Genomic DNA, 26,065 nt, shown 5'->3' on the forward strand with positions numbered 1-26,065 from the left:
AGTTAACATATACTATATTATTAGTTTCAGGGGTAAAATTTAGTGGTTCTTCAGTTGCATACTGAAGCATTACACCAAGTACCCTCCTTAATGCAGTAATGTAGGTCTTAAAACCAAATCTTTTGACCTAGCAGTTTCTCACCCTCAGGTCTATTGGTAAGTACACACCCTATAGAATATGGGGTTCAGAAGAGTTCTGCATGCTGGGAAAAGAGAGGCCAGTCAGGAATATCTCACTCAGTATTGATGACTATGTGTACATCCTATGAAAATAAATTTAAACTTTATTTTCACATTCTTTACTAGTAAATCATTCAAAGCTAAAATCTGGCTTAGGAAGTCCCATTATTCAGCTAAATATGCATCCTAATGACAAAGGCAGATATAACAGAGACAAAAACAAACCAAGAAGTGTTTATTTGACAGTGTCAAAATTGAGTTATGGGTGTTACAGCCTGTGAATCATAATAATTACATAATTTATGCTGAACTCATGTTTGTATTTAGGACTTCCTATTTTATTAGCTAGGCAAGCCATAGTTAAAGATTTATCCACTTTTTTAAAAAAGATTTTATCTATTTATTTGACAGACAGAGATTACAAGTAGGCAGAGAGGCAGGCAGAGAGAGAGAGGAGGAAACAGGCTCCCCGCTGAGCAGAGAGCCTGATGCAGGGCTCGATCCCAGGACCCTGAGATCATGACCCAAGCCAAAGACAGAGGCTTTAACCCATTGAGCCACCCAGGCACCCCAAGAGTTATCCACTTTAATCTGATAATTCCATTTATTTCTATTACAATACTTTATACTCATAATATAATTTTTGTTCCAGAACAGTAAATGAACTGCTATCATTTTTAACCCTTCAGTCCCAGAAGAACTCTATTAATATTGTAAGACTTTTTCAAGTTAGAGCATTTATCCAAGCTTTCACCTCAAGCAGTGTGTTCACTTTGTACTTGCTGAGATTCTTTAATGACTTTGGACCACTCAAGAATCATTTTAGTCAATGTTTCATCACCCAAGAATAAGTAGTTTACTCTCTGCTAGAGGAATAATAAGGGGAAGAGGAGATCTAGTAAATTAAGCCCAGTTTAACCACCACATTTACTGAGCTCTTACTATGATTAAGATGAAATGTTAAGTACTTTATATTGTGATGATGCATACTTTTATTCTTTTGTATGTAAAGTTATACTTCAAGATTCAGAAAATGGCTTTTGAAGTCCTATGGATACAGATATAATACTGGATCCTCAAAAGACTATCACAGCATCCATTCCTAGCTTCTAAGAATCCATAATTCTGTCTTCTGTGTGTAAAGAAATTGGGTTCTCTCTTCCCTGTCCATTGCATCACATTCAATGCTACAGTCTGGTTTATCACTTTTAAAAACTGTCAAAGTCACACACGTCTATGATTTTAAAAATCCAATAGTATAGAGGGCAAAACCAAAACAATACAAAAAACAAAACAATCATGTGTACCCCCACTTCCAATCCCCAAGGACTGTTTAAGTGTTCCTATTGTTAGTTTTTTTTCCTGGAGATCAACCTCCTCAAGTAAGTCAGTCATTTTTAAGACTTGGTTTACAAAGCACTAGCAATGTGTGAAATGATCAGGGTAATACTGAATGAAAATTTTTAAAAATGTCAAAGTTACCTATTTAATGTGTAGAAGAAATGTATAAACTAGATCAAATAAATTCACAAATATATTGCTAAGGATGAAGCTAATGTCAGTATTTAAGGAAAAAATGGTGACATAAAGAAAATTCTTAAGAAAAAAGTAATTCAGGTGGCACATGGATACAGTAAAAATTGTAAAGGTGGTACCGGATGGGTGCTTCACATGGGTACAAAATGAGTTTCCCCAGAGAGTTAAGATCCCTTGCAAATGGCACTTTCTTGCCCCTCTTACACAGGTGCAAAGTAAGCACTGCCTTTGAGGCCCTGAAGATTTTAAGATACTTTGTGCACTTTCATTGTTTGAAAAGCACTGCTCCTAAATATGCTTACTTTGATATTTCTTTATAATAAAAATATTTATTTGCACATATTAAAGCTTGAGAATGACTGCACTAGAAAATATCATGACACAGTCAGATACTCTTACTGATAAAAAGAATGAGTCTGGATTTCAGGCTCAGTGACTATTCTGTACAAGACAAACCAAAAAATAAAAGAGTGGAGGCATGGATGGACACAAGAACAAACCACCATTAGCATAAGAATTAACAGACTGGGCTTACTGGTAGAGAATAAGAGGAAGTGTGAAATGCTCTTAATGGGAAGAGGGATAATAGATGAAGACCAATTATAGAGCAGATAAAAAGAGAAGTGTGATATTCTTTCGAATGAGCTGCATGTCCTGGATAAAGCCCAGCGGGACATGAGAATGTCAGACGGAACACAGAAAAATTTTCAACTGTGTAGGACTAGCCCCAAAACACTAGGATAACTGTCATCACTGCTCCCGCTGACTAGATGCCAGTATCATCCCCCAATTATTGCGACAGCCAAAATATCCCCAGTGAAAAATCATAGGCCTCCTCCATGCTTAAAGTCCTGGATTAGCTTAAATGTCATTTCCTTATTTAGTTAAGGACTTCGGTAAAATTTTCTTTTCTTTTTTCCAATACAGTTTACCAGTATATCTGCTCATCAGCATGTTCTGCTAAGTAAAGGCCCGAAAGTAGTGGGTATAGGGGTAGGGACATCAAAAGGGAGATGGAGCTTGAATGGAAGCAAACAGTGGAACAGGGGAGTCACTCTTGCTGAGGTTTGGTGCATCTGAATGGGGAGGAGCGATGGCGCTCAGTGATTTTGCAGTTGGGGAGGAGGTCATACTGACCCTAGCTCCTTTTGCAATCAATACCTGAGACACTCACATTTACTATATAACCATGGGTTAGGATCTCCAAACATGGATACTATGTCTGTAGTAGGACTGCCTACAGTAGGATCCTTCAGTGTCAGTCCACAATAGGGGAAGTGACATGCTTGGTTTGAAGGCTTCAGTCAGAAAGTCAATTCAAGAAAATACGACACGTTCCCTCAAACAAAAGCATGATATTCCTGTCTGAGGTATTCCTCCTCTGTCACCTTGACAACTCCCACTCCACATAATGCTTGTAAACCATGGCCTTTTCCTTTCCTTGATGTGCTGATTTTAGATGGCCTGCAGATCCTGTTATGAAGCATATAGCCCGTCCATGAATAGACTAAGTGTTGGGATACTGATGTGGGGACCCTGCATCAGCAATGATGTGAGGTTGCCAGTCAATGAATGGGAAGGTTCTCACCTATCCAGTCTTCCTCCTCAGACCTGCCTACACTGGTGTCCTTCTCATCTTCAAAGAAAAAAAGTATTCTAATTAATTTGGGACATACCAGAATTTCCCCAATCTTACAAGCAAGCTTAGAATCTGCCTTGTCCAAACTTGAGGACCCTCCTTTTTTCCAAAGTGACTTCACCATTTTATGTTTTATTTATTTATTAATGTTTTTAGTTTATTTTTTTAACATGTACTGTATTATTTGTTTCAGGTGTACAGGTCTGTGATTCATCAGTCTCTAAGTACTCTAAGACAATAAACTAACTTCTCCAAAGTATCACCAAAAGCACTTGAAACCAGAAAAGGAAAAAAGTCTCTTTTACAATAGCAACAACAAAAATATACAGGCAGAAAGCTAGTAAGAATTGTGCAGAGACTTTAGGAAGGAGATTGCAGAAATGTATTGAGAGGTGATATACCATAATAACAATTACTCAATATTATATCAATGTAAGTTAAAATATGAATTATTCCCATATAACTTATAATTTTAATGTACTTTTGATTTATTAAAACATTCAAGATATAGTAACTTTATCAGTAAAGTAGGGGCACCTGGGTGGCTCAGTGGGTTAAGCCTATGCCTTCGGCTCAGGTCATGATCTCACAGTCTTGGGATCAAGCACCACGTCAGCCTCTCTGCTCAGCAGGGAGCCTGCTTCCCCCCCCCCCACTATGCATACTTATTATCTCTCTCTCTCTGTCAAATAAATAAAATCTTAAAAAAAAAAGAGTAAAGTAATGGGGGTGGTACCTGGGTGGCTCAGTCAGCTAAGTGTCCAGCTCTTGGTTTCAGCTCAAGTCATGATCTCTGAGTCCTTAGTTGGAGCCTCCCTTGCTAAGGGCTCCGTACTCAGTGTGAAATCTGCTTGCGATTCTCCCTCTGCCCTTTCCCCTGCTCACAGGTGTACTTTCTCTCTCTAAAATAAATAAAAATCTTAAAAAAGTATAAAGTAACAGTATATGATAAGATGGAAATATGAATGGAAAAGAACAGCTGCCAAGAAATACATTTATATTTTAGTAATTGTTGTTATTATTTTTTAAAGAATGGAAATTCAATTAGAATAGGAAAAATGGACTGTTCAACAATGTTACCAGGATAAATGTCTAAGGACATGGAAAAAAAGCACTCCATTCTTAATCAAACCAGGCACCATAAAGATGTTAAATGGAGTTAAACGTGGGGATAGAAGGACAAAATGGAAACCTAAAGTAAATGTAGTTAAGAGAATGTTTATATTATTCTTTAGTGGATAAGGCCTTTTAATACCTAACTTTGAAATTAGAAATAATAAACACCAAGGTTGCTACATAAAAATATAAAAGTTCTGCATAATCACAAAACACAATAAACATAACTAACGTACAAAGGACAAACAGGAAAATGATTTACTGCCTATGACAAAAGTTAATTAAAAAAATATTTTTTAAAGGTTTTTATTTATTTATTTGAGAGATAGATAGCAAGAGAGAGAGAGAGAGCAAGCACAGAGAGAGATTGAGAGGGAGAAGCACACTTCCTGCTGAGCTAAGAGCCTGATGCAGGGCTTGATCCCAGGACCATGAGATTGTGACCTGAGCTGAAGGCAGACGCTTAACCCACTGACCCACCCAGGTACCCCTAAAAAGTCTTCTTGTTAACAAGCAAGAAAAACCATAAGAAAAATCAGCGAAGGTCAGGGTCAGAGATTTAAAAAGAAACAGAACAAAACAAACAAAAAATGCCCAGAGTGTAGAGAAAATAACCCTTGGATAATGCTGCTTACAATAATTTTAGAACATAATTTTGCAACATATACATAGCTTTAAAACACAGAGGGTTTTAACTACCAGTTCTACTTCTGGAAATCCCTTGCAAAAAAATACTCAGTGATGTGTGCAAAATATTTATCCCTATATACCATCAAATAATAACAAATAAATAACTAAACTAAATGTCCCATATAGTAGACAACTTAAGTAGATCATGACATAATGACAAGCATTTTTAAGTGAAGCCAAGCAGGTTAAAAAAAAAGCCCTATGTACAATATGATCACATTTTTTTCTGTAAGAAAAATAATTAAGTTCACATATGCAAAATATTCTAGAAGGATACACAGTCAAGGTGGTCTCTAAATGTTAGGACTACGGAGGATTTTGAGTTTATAATTTTATCTGGACGTTCCAATTCTTCTCTAATGAAATTGTATTACTTACATAATTTAAAAGTTATTTCTATAAGAAAACTAGACGATAATGTTTTGGCTACTAGCAATGTCACTTGCCCTAAATTATACTTTGGTATTTCCTAAGCATTTATCGAGTATACCGAAAGACACAGTGTCAGGAAACCTGATACTGCATTTGCTCTGAGGATGTTTTTGAGGACACTGCCTACTCTGTTTCTCAATATGCCCTAGAAGAGAAATCACATAAGAATTCCTTTTCAAGTGCCAGAAAAATGTTCGCTTATTCTTAGGAAGTGGGATGTTTCTTTTAACGAACCATGAAAATCACTTAATTGTACACTTACTTTTCTTTTTCCTTAGAAGGGAGAATATCTAAAACTAAACACTTCCTCTAATTATAGTTACTATAAACAGTCATATGGTTTATGTATCTGCCCATCTACACTCACCTGCAGAATGTGGAGATAGCATTTTCCTCCCTAACATTTGGTCCACAGTAGTGCACTCAGTAAATACTAGCTCTGCTTACTTCTATCATTCTTCCCTTTTTCTTCAGCAATTCTCTATGTTCCACACTCATTAGTTTTTCCTCTCTCCATTAGTGTGTTTTAAATAGTATGTTAACTGGGTGATGGGCATTAAGGAGGGCCCAAGATGTGATGAGCTCTGGGTATTACACAAAACTGATAAATGATTGAACACTACACCTGAAACTAATGATATACTACTATAAGTTGGCTAGTTGAATTTAAATTAAAAAAGAAAAGAATAAATAGTATGTCATATTCCATCTTTACTGATACTTAGGTAATTATGTTAACGAAATAGAAGAGTTACCTGTCTGGAAAAAGACTCTGGAAATAACTGTCCGACACAATGGGCAAGGAGTGCTTGCAGGATTGTCTCTGGCAAGAGTCCGTAAGCAGGGCTCACAGAAGACGTGGCGGCACGGGTAACACATGTATGGGCTGAAATAAACATCCAGACACACTGCACAGATGTAACTTTCCTTTTCTTCTGCATATGCATTGTCATCATCTGTACTCATCTCATTATTCAAAGTCTGCAAAACATAAGCAAAAATAATTTTCCTGGCTCAGTATGAGATTGGTTTCCTTAAGAGTGAGTGCCTTTATATTTTGTTAAAATGAATAAAAATATTTATGAGAAGCACATTATATCTGTTTTTGTGATATATTCAAAGTTACAGAAAGGTTACCTTGTAACATAAGAAGAAACTCAAAACATATACGAAAAAGCCAGAAGTCTTAATTTTTCTTTTTAGTTTTTAATATAATGCTGAATGCTAAAATATACCCCAAATACTGAAGCATACCCGTATCTCTATTTAACCAGTACTAGTTAAGTAAGTATCAGGTATGTCCGTCCCAGGATTATAGACAGATTCCCCATCTATCCTACTCCCACTAGGGCAAATAAAGTGCATGTCACAAGGTTATGGAGCCTTGTATTGGCACGTGCAGATGATGAAAAGTGAGGGCAAGAGGATATCATATTTATTCTCATACCATGCATGCATTCTCTATATTTTGTCCCTTTGTGGACCTCAAGGCCCCAAGAAATGGCCAAAGCCTAATGTACATCAGGCAGCAGACAAGGCAAAAAGACTTGCAGTAATTCCGGGATGAGCCTTGTGCTGGGAAATAAGATGAGTCCCTTCCTGCCTCCCAAAGAAAATAGGTAAGAAAGAGGTACTTAGCAAAGAGGCAGCTTAGACATTAGCAGCATGAGATCTGGTAAAAGAATTCCTGGGACTTAGCCTCACAATTTCCCCATCTGTGAAGATGATGTGAGGATGACACAAGGTAATCCACTAGATAACAGGCACTCTGTGAAATCCCATATAAAAACAAAGTTTAATACAGAGAGGATATGAAGTAAATGTCTCTCGCCAACAGAAAGCTTGTGGCTATGATCTGAACAATAATAAAGAAAAATCTGCAGGAAAAGCAACAAAATCCATAATTTTCACTCATTATTGACGTATGAATATTTCCTCCTAAACTTCTAAGATATTTGCAAAGCGAAAGGCATAAGTAAATAATTAGTACTGAATTGGGCATCCCAAATAAAAACATCTAAGGACCTAGATGCTGATTTACCTAAATTTTATTTCATAATGCCAACTTATTCTGCTTGCATTAGATGCTCAGGACTGTGCCTTGAGATTTGAACTAATTAACCTTGAAGAAACCCAGGGCATTAAAAAAAACCCATAATTTGTAGAACCTCTTAAAGCATTTCAAATTGTGACCCAAATATTTGCACAGAATTTTATTTCTATGAAGTACTTTTTGTCTCTACATATGCAACAAAAGTAACTAGATTTCAGTAAAATACACATTAAAGAAATAAAATCTTTGTTATTTAAAAACACAACAATATTTTAAAAATAAACATGATGTAAGTTTGAAAACAGAAAGTAAGGTCACAACTATTCATCTATTACTTAAGCTAAGTGAAGCAACCCTCCCCATAGAAATAACATTAATAAAGAAATGTGGAATTCACTATGTCTTAAGGAGTTAAACAGTTTAAGAGTTTTTATTAATTCAGAACAATTTATATCTGCCAATAAATATAGTTATACAAGAAGACAACACAGTACCTCAAGGATAGAGTTCTACTGGGTTTTTCTCCAAATTGTAGAGATATACGATTGTATAATAGAAAATCTGCTGTTGGGGCGCCTGGGTGGCTCAGTGGGTTAAGCCGCTGCCTTCGGCTCAGGTCATGATCTCAGAGACCTGGGATCGAGTCCCGCATCGGGCTCTCTGCTCAGCAGAGATCCTGCTTCCCTCTCTCTCTCTGCCTGCCTCTCCATCTACTTGTGATTTCTCTCTGTCAAATAAATAAATAAAAAATCTTTAAAAAAAAAAAAAAAGAAAATCTGCTGTTGGATGGAGAACTACACTTTTTAAAGTTTTTTATTTAAATTCTCATTAGTTAGTCAATTATATTTAAAAAATTAATTACTCATTAAGGGAGTACTACCGACCTAGAAAGAGGTTTTTAATAGGTGTGTCTATGAACTCATCCTCTATCTCCTCGACAGTTTTTTTTTTTAAATTTTATTTATTTGTTTGACAGAGAGATAAAGCAAGAGAGGGAACACAAGCAGGGTGAGTGGGAGAGGGAGAAGCAGGCTTCCCCCAGGGCCCAATGCAGGGCTCCGTCGTCCTGAGCCAAAGGCAGATGCTTAACAGCTGAGCCATCCAGGCACTCCTCAATATTTCAATTGTTATAGATGAAGACCCCCAGAAATGTTTATCAGAAGTGGAGGAAAGAGGACAGAAAAGAGAGCTGGCAAGAACGAAAATCCTTTCTGGAACAAGGTATGCTGTTAGGAAAAATTTAAAAATGTAAACTATGCTAAACCAGTTGGCAGAGTCAAGATTAAAAAAGATCGAATTTAACAGGGATATATATAAATTCCTAATTGAAGGCTCCAAAATGGACTGCACATGTAGAAGATGAACAAAACTTAGCTAAAAGCAATTTATGTAAAGAAGACCTAGGGATTTTAACTGACTTAACTAAGCTCAATATATGATGTGGTTACTTAAAAAGCAAATCTAAATTCAAGCGCAGGATAGGGTGGGTTTATGTGCCTCTCACTGTATAAAGATCACAACAGATTTGTAGTTACTTGGAGGAACACAGACAAACTAGAGTTATCAATAGAAACACTGAAGGCCACAGCAGCATGATTTCTGAAACTACCTCCTTGGAAGAACTGTTAAAAGATGGAGGATATTCAGGCACCTGGGTGGCTTAGTCAGTTAAGCCTCTGCCTTCAGCAGGGGTCATGATCCCAGGGTCCTGGGATCAAGTCCTGATTCAGGCTCTGTGCTCAGAGGGGAGTTTGCTTCTCCTTCAACCCACACCCCTTTGCTGGTGATCTCTCTCTCAAGCTCTTTCTCTCTCAAATAAATAAATAAAACCTTAAAAAAAAACGATGGATTGTGAGGGTTGCTGGGGGGAGGGGGTTTGGGAGAAGGGGGTGGGATTATGGACATTGGGGAGGGTATGTGCTTTGGTGAGTGCTGTGAAGTGTGTAAACCTGGTGATTCACAGACCTGTACCCCTGGGGATAAAAATACATGTTTATAAAAAATAAAAAATTAAAAAAAACAAAAAAAAATAAAAAAATTAAAAAAAAAACGATGGAGGACATTCATTCAGAAAAATATTAAGAGGCGATGAGATAAACAAGCATCTGCATGAAAGTGATCCTAATTTTCCTCTATGTCGTTTTCATGAATAGATCTAAAAACAAACGGTATTAAGAGAAAGTAGATTATAAAATACCTATTTACAAGCCAATGACATGAACACAGAATACCATTTTTCCTCTTACACAGTACACTTGTCATGGAGCTAAACATTTATCTTGTGTTCCCCAGGAAATACTTTGGGACTAGAAATAAGACAAAGCTGTACATATTAACTAATTTCCTCACCACAAAACCCCTATGAAGTAGGTAGTATTATTATCAGCATTTTTTATAATAAAGAAAACTGAGAAACTGAGAGCTCATTAACTCAGATGGCTAGTGGTGCAGCTGGGATTTCAATCCAGTCCATCCGGATCTGGAGCAGCACTCTTCTTCACTACCACATTCTTAAGTGAGTTTAGGGACTTCGAAATGTCCTAGCAAAAAATAAATGTTAACGTCTGATGATTATGATGTAGGTTAAAAGAAAAAGACAAATTTAGATAGGATCTACAGGGCAGTAAGTGTTAAGGCACAGTTATTAAAATTGGCAAATGAATATAATAGGTGTCCAATGTACAACTAGTTTTGGCTCCAAGGGAATTATTCCACAAAGAACCACATGCATGTAGGCTCTCAAACTCCTTTCTAGGGGCTTCCAGTCTCAGAAGGACAAAGTAAACTGATAAATAATCTAAAGCAATGTTTCCAAAAAACCCAGTAAAAACTAGCCCCAAAATTAACAGACCAAGAGTTGTTATTAGTAATAATAACAACAAAACAGCAGTGCCTCTAGCTCATTTACCATGTTGCGATTACTGCTATATTTGGTCTTATTCCTCCAACTTACTGTTTTTTAATAAGTGATAGGAGGGCAGTGAGTAAGAGCAAGACTCCAGAGCCTGTTTGGGCTCTGCCACTACTACCAGTGAGACCTTACGCAAATCACTTCACTCCCTGGAGTCTCACTTTCCTCATTTGTAAGGTGGGGATACTGATACTGGAAGTACCTAACTCATAGATGCTGAAAGGATTAAACGAGGTAATATATATAAAACATAAAACCTGGAGCGTGTTTGCTGCTGTCATTATATTTAATGTTGTATTAAAAAATGAGTTTTATGTTTACAGAAAAATTGTACAGAAAATATAAAGAATTCCCACATACCTCCTTCCACCACACACACACACGTGCGCGCACATAGTTTCACCTTCTGTTACCATTATGGTACATTTTTGGAGTTGATAACCAATACTGATACATTACTATTAACTGAAGTCCTTAGTTTATTTAGTATATAGGCTGCCAAAGCGAGCCCAAGTCCCTACTTTACATTAGGGTTCAGTCTTGGCTTTGTACATTCTATGGGTTTTAACAAATGAATGTCATCTATCCACAATTACAATATCACATAGGATTTGTTTCACTGTCCTAAAAGCCCCATGCTCTCCCTATTCATCCCTTTTACCTTTTCCCCAACTCCTGGCAACTACTGGTCTCTATATAGTGTTCCTTTCCCAGAACGTCATGTAATAGGAGTTACACAGGATGTAGTCTTCTCAGACTGGCTCCTTTCACTTAGTGTTATGCATTCAAAGTTCTTCCTAATTGATCTTGAAGTTACTCCAGGTCGCTAATGAGAACTGCTCTTAATTCTACATCAGTTAATATCTTGGCTTTTAAGAAAAGCAATAAATTTGCTTCATTTTCTAAGTAAATGCAAACTGCCTTCCACCCTTTGGATATTCCTGAAAGACTGTGGTCCAGTGATAGCAGGCTGTCTTATTTTCTAGGACTGTTACATTTTTTTCAAAAACCTATCTTTGTAATTCTATTTTATTTAAATGTATGAGTTGAAATCAATATCATGATTTGATTTTGCTTCAAGCTGTCTCCAAAGAACGTAACGAATATAATGAAAATAAGTTAAGATTTGCACCCAATTAATTTATTCTGTGTATATGTATTCTACCACATGCAGGGGAGAAAAAAAAAGCCAAAAGCCAGTTTCTGCTAAGAATGACCTTGATGAAGCAGGAAAAAGATTAATTTTTATTAATTATTTATTTTTAATACACCATGCAAGAGAAACAGGAAGTACACAGAAAGCATTTCTGCTGTATATCGAAGCATTTTTTTTTTTAAGAAAAATCTCCTTTGTTATTGTTTTAGTTGTGAGCTGAACTAGCTATTTTTCCCACTGAATACCATTGTTATGTAATAAACAATGGCCAGGAAAACTCACTATTTAGATCTGGTTATTTGACAGGCATTTTTACAAAAATGAACAAAACAAACCTGTCACTTCAAAGGAAAAAACTGATAGTATTTGTTGCCAAATAAAATGATAAAATTTGGGCTTTCAAGCAAAAATCAAAATTTTAGAAATCTTCTGGATGCTTATAGTTTCCTAATACTTACAGAATTCTCTGAAGAGATGATATTAACAATTTTTTGATATTGTTTACTGAAATAAGACATTTAGAAGAGCTGTATGATTCAGTGAACCAAGAGTTAAATGCATGATATTATAAAACTATGCATAAGTAAGTTAAGTACTCAAAGTGTAAAGACAGACCAATGGATTTCAATGTAAAGTTCACATCAAGTGTCAGATTCCATATTGCAACTAACCTTTAATAATCTAGCACTTGTTAAGTTTTGGTGTAATATCAAAGACATCTATCCAAAATCATCTTGAAAAGCTATTATAATACAATTCCACTTTCTATGTGTCTAGCTAGATTTTCTTCATATACTTCAATCAAAACAACAGAAAAAGCTGGGGACATCACATTGCTGGATTTCAAGCTTTATTACAAAGCTGTGATCACCAAGACAGCATGGTACTGGCACAAAAACAGACACACAGACCAATGTAACAGAGCAGAGAGTCCAGATATGGACCCTTAACTCTATGGTCAAATAATCTTTGACAAAGCAGGAAAAAATATCCAATGGAAAAAAGACAGTCTCTTCAATAAATTGTGCTGGAAAATTGGACAGCTATATACCAAAGAATGAAACTCGACCATTCTCTTACACCATACACAAAGATAAAACTCAGAATGTTTGAAAGACCTCAATGTGAGACAGGAATTGATCAAAATCCCAGAGAACACAGGCAGCAACCTCTTCAACATTGGCCACAGGAACTTCTTTTAAGACACGTCTCCAAAGAAAACAAAAGCGAAAATGAACTTTTGGGACTTCATCAAGATCAAAAGTACATCAAAGGAAACAGTCAGCAAAACTAAGAGGCAACCCACGGAATGGGAGAAGATATTCGCAAATGACACTACAGACAAGGGGCTGATTTCCAAGATCTATAAAGAACTTCTCAAACTCAATACCCACAAAAAAGATAACCAAGTCAAAAAACAGGCAGAAGACGAGCAGACTCTTCTCCAAAGAATGGAGAAATGGCTAACAGGCACATGAAAAAGTGTAAAAGGAACCCTCTTACACTGTTGGTGGGAATGCAAATTGGTGCAGCCACTTTGGAACACAGTGTGGAGGTTCCTCAAAAAATTAAAAATAGAGCTACCCTATGACCTGGCAATTGCACTACTGGGTATTTACCCCAAAGGTACAGATGTAGTGAAAAGAAGGGCCCTATGTACCACAATGTTCTTAGCAGCAACGTCCACAATAGCCAAACTGTGGAAATAACTGGGATGCCCTTCAACAGACAAATGGATAAAGAAGATGTGGTCCATATACACAATGGAATATTACTCAGCCATCAGAAAGGATGAATAACCAACTTTTGCATCAACATAGATGGGACTGGAGGAGATTATGCTGAGTGAAATAGGTCAAGCAGAGAAAGATCATTATCATATGGTTTCACTTACTTGTAGAACCTAAGGAATAAAATGGAGGACACTAGGAGAAAGAACAGAAAAATGAAGCGGGGGAGAGTCAGAGGGGGAGATGAATCATGAGAGACTGTGGACTCTGAGAAACAAACTGAGGGTTTTAGAGGGGAGGGGAGTGGCAGGATGTGTTGGCCCAGAGACGGGTATTAAGAAGGGCACATATGGCATGGAGCACTGGGTAATATATGTAAATAATGCATCAAAAACTAATGACATGATGATTCACAGAACTGTACCCTGGGGGACAAATAATACATTATATGTTAATAAAAATAATTTAAAAAAACTAATGACATACTGCATGGTGACTAACATAACAAAATAAAATAATAAACAGAAAAATAACAACATATGGCAACAGATTGTACGCAGAAACAGATGTGAGAATACATATGTTGTTTCTTAGGCCAAATATTAAAGAGATTTGCAAAAATTAAAGCAAATACCATTCTCAATTTTTTTGAATAAATTATTTTTTATTTATGTGTGAAATTTTTGTTGAAGATTATAAATATGTAAACCATATCTATAAAAATTAACACATTTAACTGAACTTTTTTTTAATTAAAAAAATTTTTTTTTATTAACATATAATGTATTATTAGCGCCAGGGGGATAGGTCTGTGAATCACCAGGTTTACACACTTCACAGCACTCACCATAGCACATACCTTCCCCAATGTCCATAACCCCACTACCCTCTCCCTAGCCCCTTCCCCCAGCAACCCTCAGTTTGTTTTGTGAGATTAAGAGTCTCTTATGGTTTGTCTCCCTCCTGATCCCATCTTGTTTCATTTATTCTTTTCCTACCCCCCAAACCCCTGACATTGCATCTCAACTTCCTCATATCAGGGAGATCATATGATAATTGTCTTTCTCTGATTGACTTATTTTGGGAAGCATAATACCCTCTAGTTCCATCCATATCATCGCAAATGGCAAGATTTCATTTCTTTGGATGGCTGCATAGTATTCCATTGCATATATATCTTCTTTGTCCATTGAATAAATTATTTTTCATAATATATGTTATGATTCCATATAATGAAATTATCTGTGTATGAATTAATAAATCTTTAGAATGTCTTCTCAGTTTTAATATATAACATGGTAAATATTTATAATCCATATACACAAAAGTTCTTTGGGATTCTCAATAACTTTAAGATTTTAAAGGGATCTTGAGCCCAAAACGTATGAGAACAAATACACTAGGAGGTAGAAAGCAAAGGTGAGTTGGGCCATAGGCCTGTATTAGATACTGAACGTACTGAAGCATGTACGTTTTTAGTGAATTGGCAATACTAACAGTAATCTCATCTTACTAAGCAAGATGATTTAGGCAAAGAATATAATGCAGAGTCTAAATTATGGTCAGGTATCTTCTATCTGAGATCTAAAGATATAAATCTCTAAGAAGTATGAAAAGAATGGCAGCACACTGTAGGTAAGGAGAGAGGAAGTAAGTATGGAGCATTTACTTCAGAAAGCCATACCTAGATACACCACCGTATAGAGAGAAAAATCAATCCGCTTAATATTTACAGTTCTATTAGATGACAAATAACCTCATTTATTTTTTTTAATTTTTATTTCTTTAAAGATTTTATTTATTGAGAGAGAGCATGTGTGCAAACAATGGGAGGAGCAAAGCGAGAGGGACAAGAAAACTCCAAACTGACTGCAGAGACCAATGCAGGGCTCACCTCAGGACCCTGAGAGCATGACCTGAGCTAAAATAAAGAGTGGGACAATCAACCAGCTAAGCCACCCAGGATCTCAATAAATAACATCATTTAAAATGAAAAGTAAGGGTGCCTAGGTGGCTCAGTGGTTAAGTGTCTGCTTTCAGCTTAGGTCATGATCCCAGGGTCCTGGTATCAAGCCCCACATTGAGCCCTACGTCGGATTCCCTGCTCAGCAGAAGGCCTACTTCTCCCTCTCCCACTTCCCCTGCTTGTGTTCCCTCTCTCACTCTCTCTCTCTGTCAAATAAATAAACAAAATCTTTAAAAATAAATGAAAAGCAAGAGCTACTATAATACTCCGAGGTGGCCTCTAAAGCATCAAGGAAAGATAAAATGATCTTCAATAGGATTTTAGTTATACTTTCTACGTTATAATTATTTGATAACTGGCAACTCATATGGGGTTGCTTAATACAAATATTCACCTAATCAGAAAACCTCATTAATAAGCTCTTCTAGATAGACTGCAAATTACTTTATCTGAACTCGTTTTTTATAGCACTTTGCAAAACAGAAATACAGCTTTAGATTAGAGCTAATTCTAGGAATCTATGTCAAAATAATCTAAATATCCTGTACTTAAAAAAAAATCCAAAATAACATCCCAAGGTGTAGAGTGAATGTCAGTAGTTAGTACCTACAAAAGAAGAAACACACCAAATCCCTACAACCTGTGGTAAAGGAAAAACAAAATTCATGGGTCCTCAAATGAATACTGGGGCTGTTATAATTTAAAATTTTGAGTGGAAATTTCCCAGTATTTATTTCTGTAATTTTCCAGCATACCCATAGAAAGGAAGAGACTAAATGAAGTCTCCGCATACCTTTAGGAGGTGACCAATGATGGCTGAGAATATTTTTTCCCACACCATCATACTTCTCCGTATGTTTGTAGGTTATTACCATACTGAGTATTGCCCAAGCCATCAGATACAGAGTTATTCAGAAACCATTTATTCATTATGTTACTTCATAAATAAAAATCCCTTCAGGCTTCCACTCTGTATACTGATGAAACTAGATATGTGTATAAAATAGAACATTCCAAAGAAGTACATATGGTCACTTTCCCTATACTGGCCATGGGAAGACTTATATTTATCCCATTAAAAGCTCCGGGGGATGCAATTTTGTGGAGCTTATTTGTTCTCTTTTAAATATGAATATTAAACCACAGCAGTAATCAATTTACTTATGAAGCAAAAATCAAGTAAATGAAGTAAAAAAACTAAGGAAATAGTCCTTGCCTTGAAAGAACAGAAAATGACCCACATTCACAGTAAATAATTGCAAATGCTAAGCCCAGAATTTATAAATTTCCCCAGATTACTTGGGTCTGGGGACTAAACGCAATGAATTAGAATGGAAACTCTTCTTCAGCAAAATTCGAAGAATATATTTCTGCCATTTCTGGCTTACTTTAGAGTACATATATGCTCTAAAATTTACTGTTTTTTTTTAATAGAAAAACTTATGACTTCTGGTTTATATAAGTTGTATTGCTCACCACCCCCATTTTTGGCATTTGAAATAAAATGTTTGCAATATTTTGCAATGCTGGTCACTTTTTCAAAGTATCTTCTGTTTTTAGTTTGAAAACCAAGGATGTGCTAGCAGTAATTTAAAAATAATGCATGTTCTGCACAAGTTATTAGATCTTTATAAAATGATAAATGCTGCAGTATATATCCTATGCATATTTTTATGGAAGCATTTAAATTTAATAATTACATACACTAAAAAATTACTATCCTGTCTGAAATTAAAGGAAGAGTGTTTTGTTATATAACATTTCTAATATATTAGTGATTCTGAAAGTTTTCACCTCATTTACAAAGTCTTCTGCCATGTTTACTTAAGGGTAGAAAAATGTGAATTCTAGGTCATTGGTTAGCTCCAAAAAGGAAAATATTGAGATATTATATCTTTATTTATGCTTATAGTTGGTAATACACAACCTCATAGTTAGAAGGCACTAGTTACCATTTTCTTAAAGACTACAAAATGCAGTCATTAGTCTATGAAACACATTATTGTGTCTCGATGTTGGAGAGAGGAGAGGGATAGAGAATGCACTTCCCTTTGTCTTTTCTGGCTTCACTGTAACTATCCATCTGCTTTATTTACCTTTCTCTTCAAGTGTGTCTTGTGTACAATTTCTGCCTATTACTGACCTTTTTTTTTTTTTTGCCATATAATTCATGTACCCTAAAACTCACCATTTTAAAGTGTACAGTTCAGGGGTTTTGGTATATTTATAAGGTGGTACAGCCATTTACCACCATTGACTATCAGAAAAAATTCCTCACTCTGAAAAGAAACTGCATACCTATTATCAGTCACTTCCCATTTCCCTCTCTCCCCTCCTCCTGGAGCTCCACCCTTGGAAACCACAAACGTACTTTCTGTCTCTACAGATTTGCCTATTCTGAACATTTCATATAAGCAAAATCATATAAAACATGTCCTGTTGTATCCGGCTTCTTTCACTTAATGTTTTCAAGGTTTATCTCTGTTAAAGTATGTAACAGCATTTCATTCCTTTTTATGATCAAGTAATATTTCACTGTATGGAGATCCCTCATTTGGTTTACTGTTCCTGACTTCTTATATATGTATTCTCTGCCAATGGCCTTTTAGTAATGGTCTTTAAGAAAACTGTGCTCTGTACTTTCTATTCCCTATGTAAGCTTACCCTTTCTTACTGTCCTCAAAATCTTTTTCCTTAGTACTGATGCCAGCAAAATCTTTGTTTAATCTTATCCCTCTTCTCATCTCCAAATACAAATTTACTGCTGCCTTTTGTAAATGACTACACTAGGACTCCAATCTTAATATATTCCAACTTGAATTCACTTCTCCCCCAGATGTGACTCTTGATCCTTACCTCCTATAACCAATCCTTGCCAAGTTTAGTTCTTAAACTGTTCCAGTGTTTTCCTGTACTCCCTGATGATTCCCTTTATTTTCATTGCCATTTCCTAATTAAGCTTTTTAATCTTTATATTCTCTCAAAAAATATTTATTGAGTGCCTCCTGTGTACCAGCCACTTTCCCAGACTCTGAGGATACACTATGGAGCTTCTAGTCTTGTGGCACAGAATAAAAAGATGCTAGGAAAGCATAAAACAGAGGAACTTGAATTAGTTTGGGGTCTAGAAAGGCTTCTTTGAGGTAGTGGTATTTAAGTTAACCTCTTGTTAGAAATCTTTTTTGTTATAAATGACAGAAAATCCAGGTTAAAGTGGCTCAAAAGTTCAAATGGAATCTACTGGTGCCAGTAATAGAAAAATCTAGAACTGTATCTAGCTTTAGGCAAGAATTGACTCAGTACCCTAAACAACATCTCTAAAAACTATCTTTTTCTTTCTCAGGCCAAATTCCTCACAAATTTAGAACTTTTGCATAAGCTATTCCTTCTGGCTACTCTTCCACTTTTACTCTTCCCTAATTCCTACATACCATTCAGACCTGTGTTGGTTTGGTTTAGTGGACACTTTAGGGAAAACCTCTCTAGCATTCATTCCACCCATCTTCTGCCAACAGTTTACTGATTTTTTTTTTTAATTGGGAAATTCATCCTTCCTCACTTATAGCCATAACTATGTGTTCCAGCTGGCCTTAAGTGATTCAGGGGAAATGATATGGGAGGACTACCAGGAGGCTAATCCTGATATATCAGTAGCCCTACTGGAAAGACTGTACTATCTGTGAAACAAAGTGTCCTCCAGATTCTCTATACAGGACATCTACTCTCCATTTGCAAGTCCCTGTCATAGGAATCTAAAGTAGCTTGTGATCACATTAGATATAAAGGATTTTGAATCTGAAATTATTAAAAATATACCAATATTCATGTTTTTTAAAACTACTATTATTTCTGCTATTGTCAGAGCAAGGCAAGGGAGGCAAGGTAATAGAAGTGACTAGAAATGGCTAATCAATAGCCTTCAAACCATTTCTGTATAACTTCTGGCCATCAAAAAGGAATCACAAATATTATGTTTAATATATTTAATCTCTGTATTCCTATTACTTAGAACAATGCTTGGCACATAAAAGATGCTCAGTAAGTACAACTTATATTTGAGAATAGGAAGATTGGTAGAAGAGAAAATTGTACTTGCTGTACTGGAAAGACCCCAGAGAAACCATTCAGATAAATACAAGAAAAAAAAATTAAAAATAAAATCACTTTATACAGATAGAATGCATTATCTGGGGTTCTCCAGAATCCAAAGTACAGCAGAAGTTTACATGCTGTTATTTTACTAGGGAATGCAGGTGTGAGAGAAAAGAGAGTGAGTGAGATAAAGAGGAAGAGAAAATACGAGAGGCCTGAGTAGGCCTTTAATTGGTACCAAGTAGAGTCTTAGGAGAGGGTTACTAACTACTGTGTCCCAACTACATGTAGTGTGATCTATAGTCTGCTGAGGGAGGAAGGGAGAAAAAGGTATCTGCTGGTGCCCATCTCCTATTGATCCAAAGTGTGCTCCACTGGGCATTAACACCCCCTCATCTCCGGGTTACACACACATGAGAACTGAGTAGGCCTCACTGCATCTAATGCTTCAGTGACAACAGAGAAGCCTCCTGAGGCAAAAGCTCTTAACCTGCTTGCTGGAGTACCTGCTGGACAGAGCCAAAGTGGAGTTGTTCTCCAAGGCAGTAGCTAGGCAAGAACAAATACTGCTGAGGGGATTTGTGGAGGCACAGATAAATACACTTTACTGTATTCATAGAGTGGAATACTATTCAGCAATAAAAAAGAAATAAATTACTTACATACAAAACATCAATAGTGAATCATAAAACCAGTGTTTAATGGAAGAACCCTTACACCGAAGAGGACATAACACCTGATTCTATTTTTGTAAAATTCCGTAATTAGTTAGATTACTCTGATCAGAATAGTAGTTGGCTCCAAGATATGAAACAGAAAATGGCTGAGAAGGGGAAGAGGAAAATTTTTGGAATGATGTAAGGTTTTGTACCTTAGTGGAGACTATATACACAGGCATGTGCATCTGTTGAAATAGTAAATGAACAACTAAGATTTCTATATTTCACTGTATGTAAAATTCATATCAAAAGAAAAACTACCAAAAAATGTGACATATTCATGCAACAGAATATGATTCAACAGGAACAAACTACTGTGGCACAATTTAATACAGGATAACACCACTTTTACAGAAATAACATAGGCAGAACAATGCCATGTATTATATGGAGATATATATTCCTAGATATGTATCTTTCTATACATATTTCTAGACATATATATCTTTCTATTTCTATATATATATTTCTTTCTCTCACTCTCTCTCTGTATTATTTTTTCCTTTAAAAGACCAGAAGTTTATAAAATAAACTCCAAAGGCTGATTCTTTCTGTTGGCAATGGAAAATGATCTGGATTGGGAGTACTAACTAAAAGGTCTTCAACTTTTTATGCTTTTTTAAAGACAATATTTTAATTTTTTTTAATTAAAAATGAACTAAGTCAGTATCTATATTAATCACTCAAAAACAGAAAAATAGAAGTAATACATGTTATAGGAAATCTAAAAATTACATTAAAATATAAATAGATTCAAGTTCAATGTGGCAATTTGTATCCCAAACTATTTTTACTTCTTTGTTGGAAACACAGAATTTAAAAATGTCACTGGTTAAGAACAAAGAAACTCTGAAACTGCTGGCAGGTGGTTAAGAGAGGTCTACAAATTTTGAAACTCCTTCCACTTAATACCGCCAGGTGGTGTGAAGTATGTAGGTGTGTACGTGGTGCATACATAGCTACAATCTTCTTAAATGTATTTATAAAATGAATATGATCATGTATAATATTGAAGTTTTTTTTATAAAACAATGCACTGGATGATCCTTGGTAGCAATATTATACTTTAACTTGCTCTCTAATATATTCACTTTCCAGAAAAATATATTCAAGACACTCCAATACTTAAATGAATTTCAGTATTTAGGATAATGCTGCTTTTTAAAAAAGAGATTATGTATTTGAGAGAAAGAGAGAGAGAGAGAGAAAGAGAGAAAGAGCATGAGTGGGAGGGGCAGAAGGAAAGGGGAGAGAGAATATTAAGCAAACCGCACGCTGAGCAGGGAGCCTGACATGGGGCTTGATCTCAGGACCCTGAGATCATGATCTGAGTAGAAACCAAGAACAGTATTCAACCAACTGTGCCACCCAGGTGCCCCAGAATAATGCTGTTTTTGATGATAGACGTTTGAAAACTTCCTTTGAAATGAAGTTGAGAAAGAAAATGCAGAAAATGGAGAAAAATGGCAAGTAGATCACCAATAAATCACCTATGACCCCACTTCCCAATAAAACACTGCTAATATTTTATATACTTTCTATTTCTTTTAATTTTAAATAATATTTATAACTACCTGGTATTTAGAATTATGGTTTTACATTCTAATTTACTATGTTAGATTAAGAATTTCCCATAATACTAAATCTCAAAATAAACAACAGTTTAAAGACTGTATAATAATGTAACTATATGGTTTGCTTAAATAAGCTCCAATTATTAGCTATTTGGAGTACTTGCCTTTCTCTTTTTTACTGTTTTATATAACTTTGTGCTAGCTATTTGCTCTGCCTCAAATGCTCCCTTCTATGTCTGTGAATTGCTGACTCTTTTCTTATTTCTTTAGGTCTCAGCATAAATATTATTTCAAAGAGGCCTACCCATAAGATGCTATCTAAATTAAAGCAGCACCACCATCTCCCAATGCACACACCAAATGTGACACTTTATCACTGAGTTTAGAAAATAATGGACAGCAGTGTCTGGGTGGCTCAGCTGGTTAAGCAGCTGCCTTCAGCTCAGGTCATGATCTCAGGGTCCTGGGAATGAGCCCCTTGTTGGGTTCTCCTCTCCTCGGTGAGTGTGCTTGTCCCTCTTCCTCTACCCCTCCTCCTGCTTGTGCTCTCTTTCTTTCTCTCTCTCTCTCAAATAAATAAAATCTTTAAAAATTTTAAGAAAAAAAAAATAATGTCAAACCACTTAAGTTTCATTTTCTCTATATATGAGTAATAGTTTTTGCCTAATCTACTTCTTAGTATATTCATGGTTGTTACAATATTATACATAATATGTGAAAAGTTTAGGTGATATAAATTGTTTATCAGTATAGCATGTTATTATGGTCTTTTTATGGAAGGCAACACACACACACACACACACACACACACACACACACACACACACACACCATTTCTGTCCAGCAGGGCTGAGGACAAAAACATTTCTAACCCAGGTTTCTTTGTTTATTTACTTTAGTATCTGGGTAAATTCCTGCTCCTGGCAATCAAAACAGCCTGAGATTCCGCTATTAAAAGATATGAGGACAACAGCTTGGTACAGCGTTTATCTCCATGGGAAGTCTGTACCAAAGATGGGATGGATTAAAAAAAACCCACAAGACTCATCTATATGCTGCCTATAAGAAACTCATATCAGACCTAAAGACACATACAGATTGAGAGTGAAGGGATGGAAGAAATGTTCCCCATGGAAATGAAAGCAAAACTAACAAAGAAAACCAAAAACCAAAAACCAAATCCAAAACAAAAAAATACTTCCTAGGAACACGTTTCCTAGAAATATACAACCTTTTGAAATTGTATTAGGAAGACAAAGAAAATCTGAACATACTGATAACTAGTAACAATACTGAATCAGTAATCAGAACACTCCCAATAAACTGAAGTCCAGACCCAGCTGGATTCACAGGTGAATTCTACCAAATATTTAAGGAAGAATTAATAAATATTCTTCTCAAAGTATTAAAAAAATAGAAGAGGAAGAAAACGTCCCAAATGAATTGTACAAGCTAGCATTACTCTCGTGCAAAAACCAGATGAACACACTACAAAAAAGAAAACTACAGGCTAATATCCATAATGAGTACAAATGCTCAAATCCTCAAAAAATATTAGCAAACCACATTCAACAATACATGAAAAGGACCATTCACCACAACCAAGTGGGATTCATCTCAGGGAAACAAGGATGGCTCAATATTTGCAAATCAATCAGCATTATATGCCACATCAAAAAACAAAAACAAACCAAAAAAACCTCCCAAATAAAAACCATATGATCACTTCAATAGATGCAGAAAAAGCATCTGACAAAATTCAAAATCTATTCATGATAAAAACTCAATAAAGGGGGCTTAGAGGGAACATACTTCAACATACTTAAGCCCATAGATGACAAACCCATAGCTATTATCATCAAATTCAGTGATGAAAAACTGGTAACTTTTCCTCTGAGATCAGGAACAAGACAGAAGTGTCTACTCTCACCACTTTTATTCAATATGGTACTGGAAGTCCTAGCCCTAACAACAAGACAAGAAAAATAAATACAAGCCCTCTAAACTGGTAATAAAGAAGTAACCCTTTCACTATTTGTAGATAACAGGAGACTGTAACTCCACCAAGAAAGCTATTAGAAGTAAAAATGAATTCAAAAAAGTTGTAGGATACAAAATTAATATATAGAAGTTGGTTTCAGTTCTAAAAATAACAACAAAGTAGCAGAAAGAAAAACTAAAAAAGCAATTCTCTTACCCTTGTGCCAAAAAGAAGAAAATACTTAGGAATAAACTTAACCATGCAGGTGGGGGGGGGGGGACTGAAAACAATGGAAAGGCATACTATGCTCATGGATTAGAAGAAACATCAACAGCATTTTTCACAGAACCTAATGTTACACTGGAACCACGAAAGACCTGAAGTAGCTAAAGCAATCAAACTGGAGGTATTATAAATCCCAGATTTCAAGATACACTACAAAGCTGTAACAATCAAAGCAGTATGGAGTATGGTAATGGTACAAAAACAGACATGAAGATCAATGGAACAAATAGAAAGCCCAGGATTAATCTCATGTTTATATAGTCAATTAATTTATGACAAAGGAGGGAAGAATGTACAGTGGGGAAAAGACAATCTCTTCAATAAGTGGTGTTGATAAAACTGGGCAGGTACATGCAAAAGAATGAAACTGGGCCACTTTCTTATACCATATACAAAAATAAGCTCAAAATGCATTAAAGACCTAAATGAGAGATATGAAACCATAAAACCCCTAGAAGAAAACATTCATAGTAATCTGTTAAACAACAACCCTGTCAGCATTTTTCTAGGTATGTCTCTTGGGGCAAGGGAAATAAATGCAAAAATAAACTACTGGGAACTATACCAATCCATTAGTCAAACAATCAGTGCAAGCATTTTCACAATGAAGGAAACTATCCACATAATGAAAAGGCAATCTACTAAATGGGAAAAATATTTGTAAGTGATATTTCTGATAGGGCATTAGTATCTAAAATATACAAATAACTTTACAATTCAATAACAACAAAAAACTCCCCAAATAAGCAGATCAAAATGGGCCCAGGATCTGAATAGACATTCTTCCAAAGAAGATATATAGATGGCCAAAGACACATGCAGAGATGCTCAACATCAATAATCATCAAGGAAGTGCAAATCAAAACCATAATGATATATCACATCACACTAGTCAGAATGACTAGAATGAAAAACAAGTGGTGGCGAGATTGTAGAGAAAAAGCAACCCTCATGTACTGTTAGCAGGAATGTAAACTGATACAGCCATTGTGGAAGAGAGATGGATGTTCCTTAAAATGTTAAAAATAGAAATACTGTATAATCCGGTAATTCCACTACTGGGTGTTTACCCAAGAAAGTGAAAAGATATATGCAGCCCCATGTTTACTGCTGCATTATTTACAAGAGCCAAGATATGGAAGCAGCCTAAAATGTTCACCAACAGAGGAATGGATAAAGGAGATGTCACATGTAATAAACACATTGTATACAATACAACTCAACAAGAAAAAAAGAAAGTCATCTTGCCATTTGGGACAGGATATTATGCTAAGTGAAATAAGTCAGACCAGGAAAGACAAAATCCATGTCATTTCAATTATATCTGGAATCTAAAAAAACAAATGAGCAAACAAACAAACAAACAAACAAAAAGGCAGAAAAAGATCCATAAATACAGAATACAAAACGATGGTTGCTGGAAAGGAGGGGGATTGGGGGATGGGTAATATGTGGGAAGGGGAGTGGAAGGTGTAAGCTTCCCGTTATGGAATGAATAAATCATGGGGATGAAATTATTGAAATTGAAAATACAATTTCAAATGGTACTATAATAGTGTTGTATGGTGACAGATGGTAGCTACATTTGTGGTAAACATAGCATAAGGTACGGAGTTGTGGAATCACTATGCTGAACACCTGAAATGAATGTAATGCCGTGTGTCAAGTCTACTTTTATGAAAAAAAAATCTATACCAACAAAGAAACTTTTGTATTATAATTTAGAAATCACACTCATGTACTCAATAGTTTGGCTGGTAATTAGCTTTTTACTGTAAATATCACAAAACAATAAATTATAACTTAATTATATATAAAATTAAATTTTCATATGTTTTCTAGAAAGTACTGTAAAATTTAACTATACCTACTTCACAAATATCTTCATTTACAAAATGTGGCATAAGAGCTAAGTGACATTTAAGCAATATTTGCATTCTGATATTTTAAGATTTAATGGTCTATTAGTGTCTGAATCTTATTTCATAAAAAATTATGTTGATGA

At 35.6% G+C, this 26,065-nt stretch overlaps 1 protein-coding gene across 3 annotated transcripts in view; it reads right to left on the minus strand.

The window, feature by feature from the left end:
- Positions 1-26,065, minus strand: part of RNF180 (ring finger protein 180) — a 189,029-nt gene that overhangs the window by 47,249 nt on the left and 115,715 nt on the right. For all 3 annotated transcript variants that reach the window (XM_082723088.1, XM_082723087.1, XM_082723089.1), the window contains one exon: positions 6,349-6,574. In XM_082723088.1, coding sequence (XP_082579214.1) covers positions 6,349-6,574 — 226 coding nt within the window. The remainder of the gene's footprint in view (positions 1-6,348; positions 6,575-26,065) is intronic.

This window comes from Mustela nivalis, assembly GCF_964662115.1.
Source record: "Mustela nivalis genome assembly, chromosome: 3".
NCBI lineage: Eukaryota > Metazoa > Chordata > Mammalia > Carnivora > Mustelidae > Mustela > Mustela nivalis.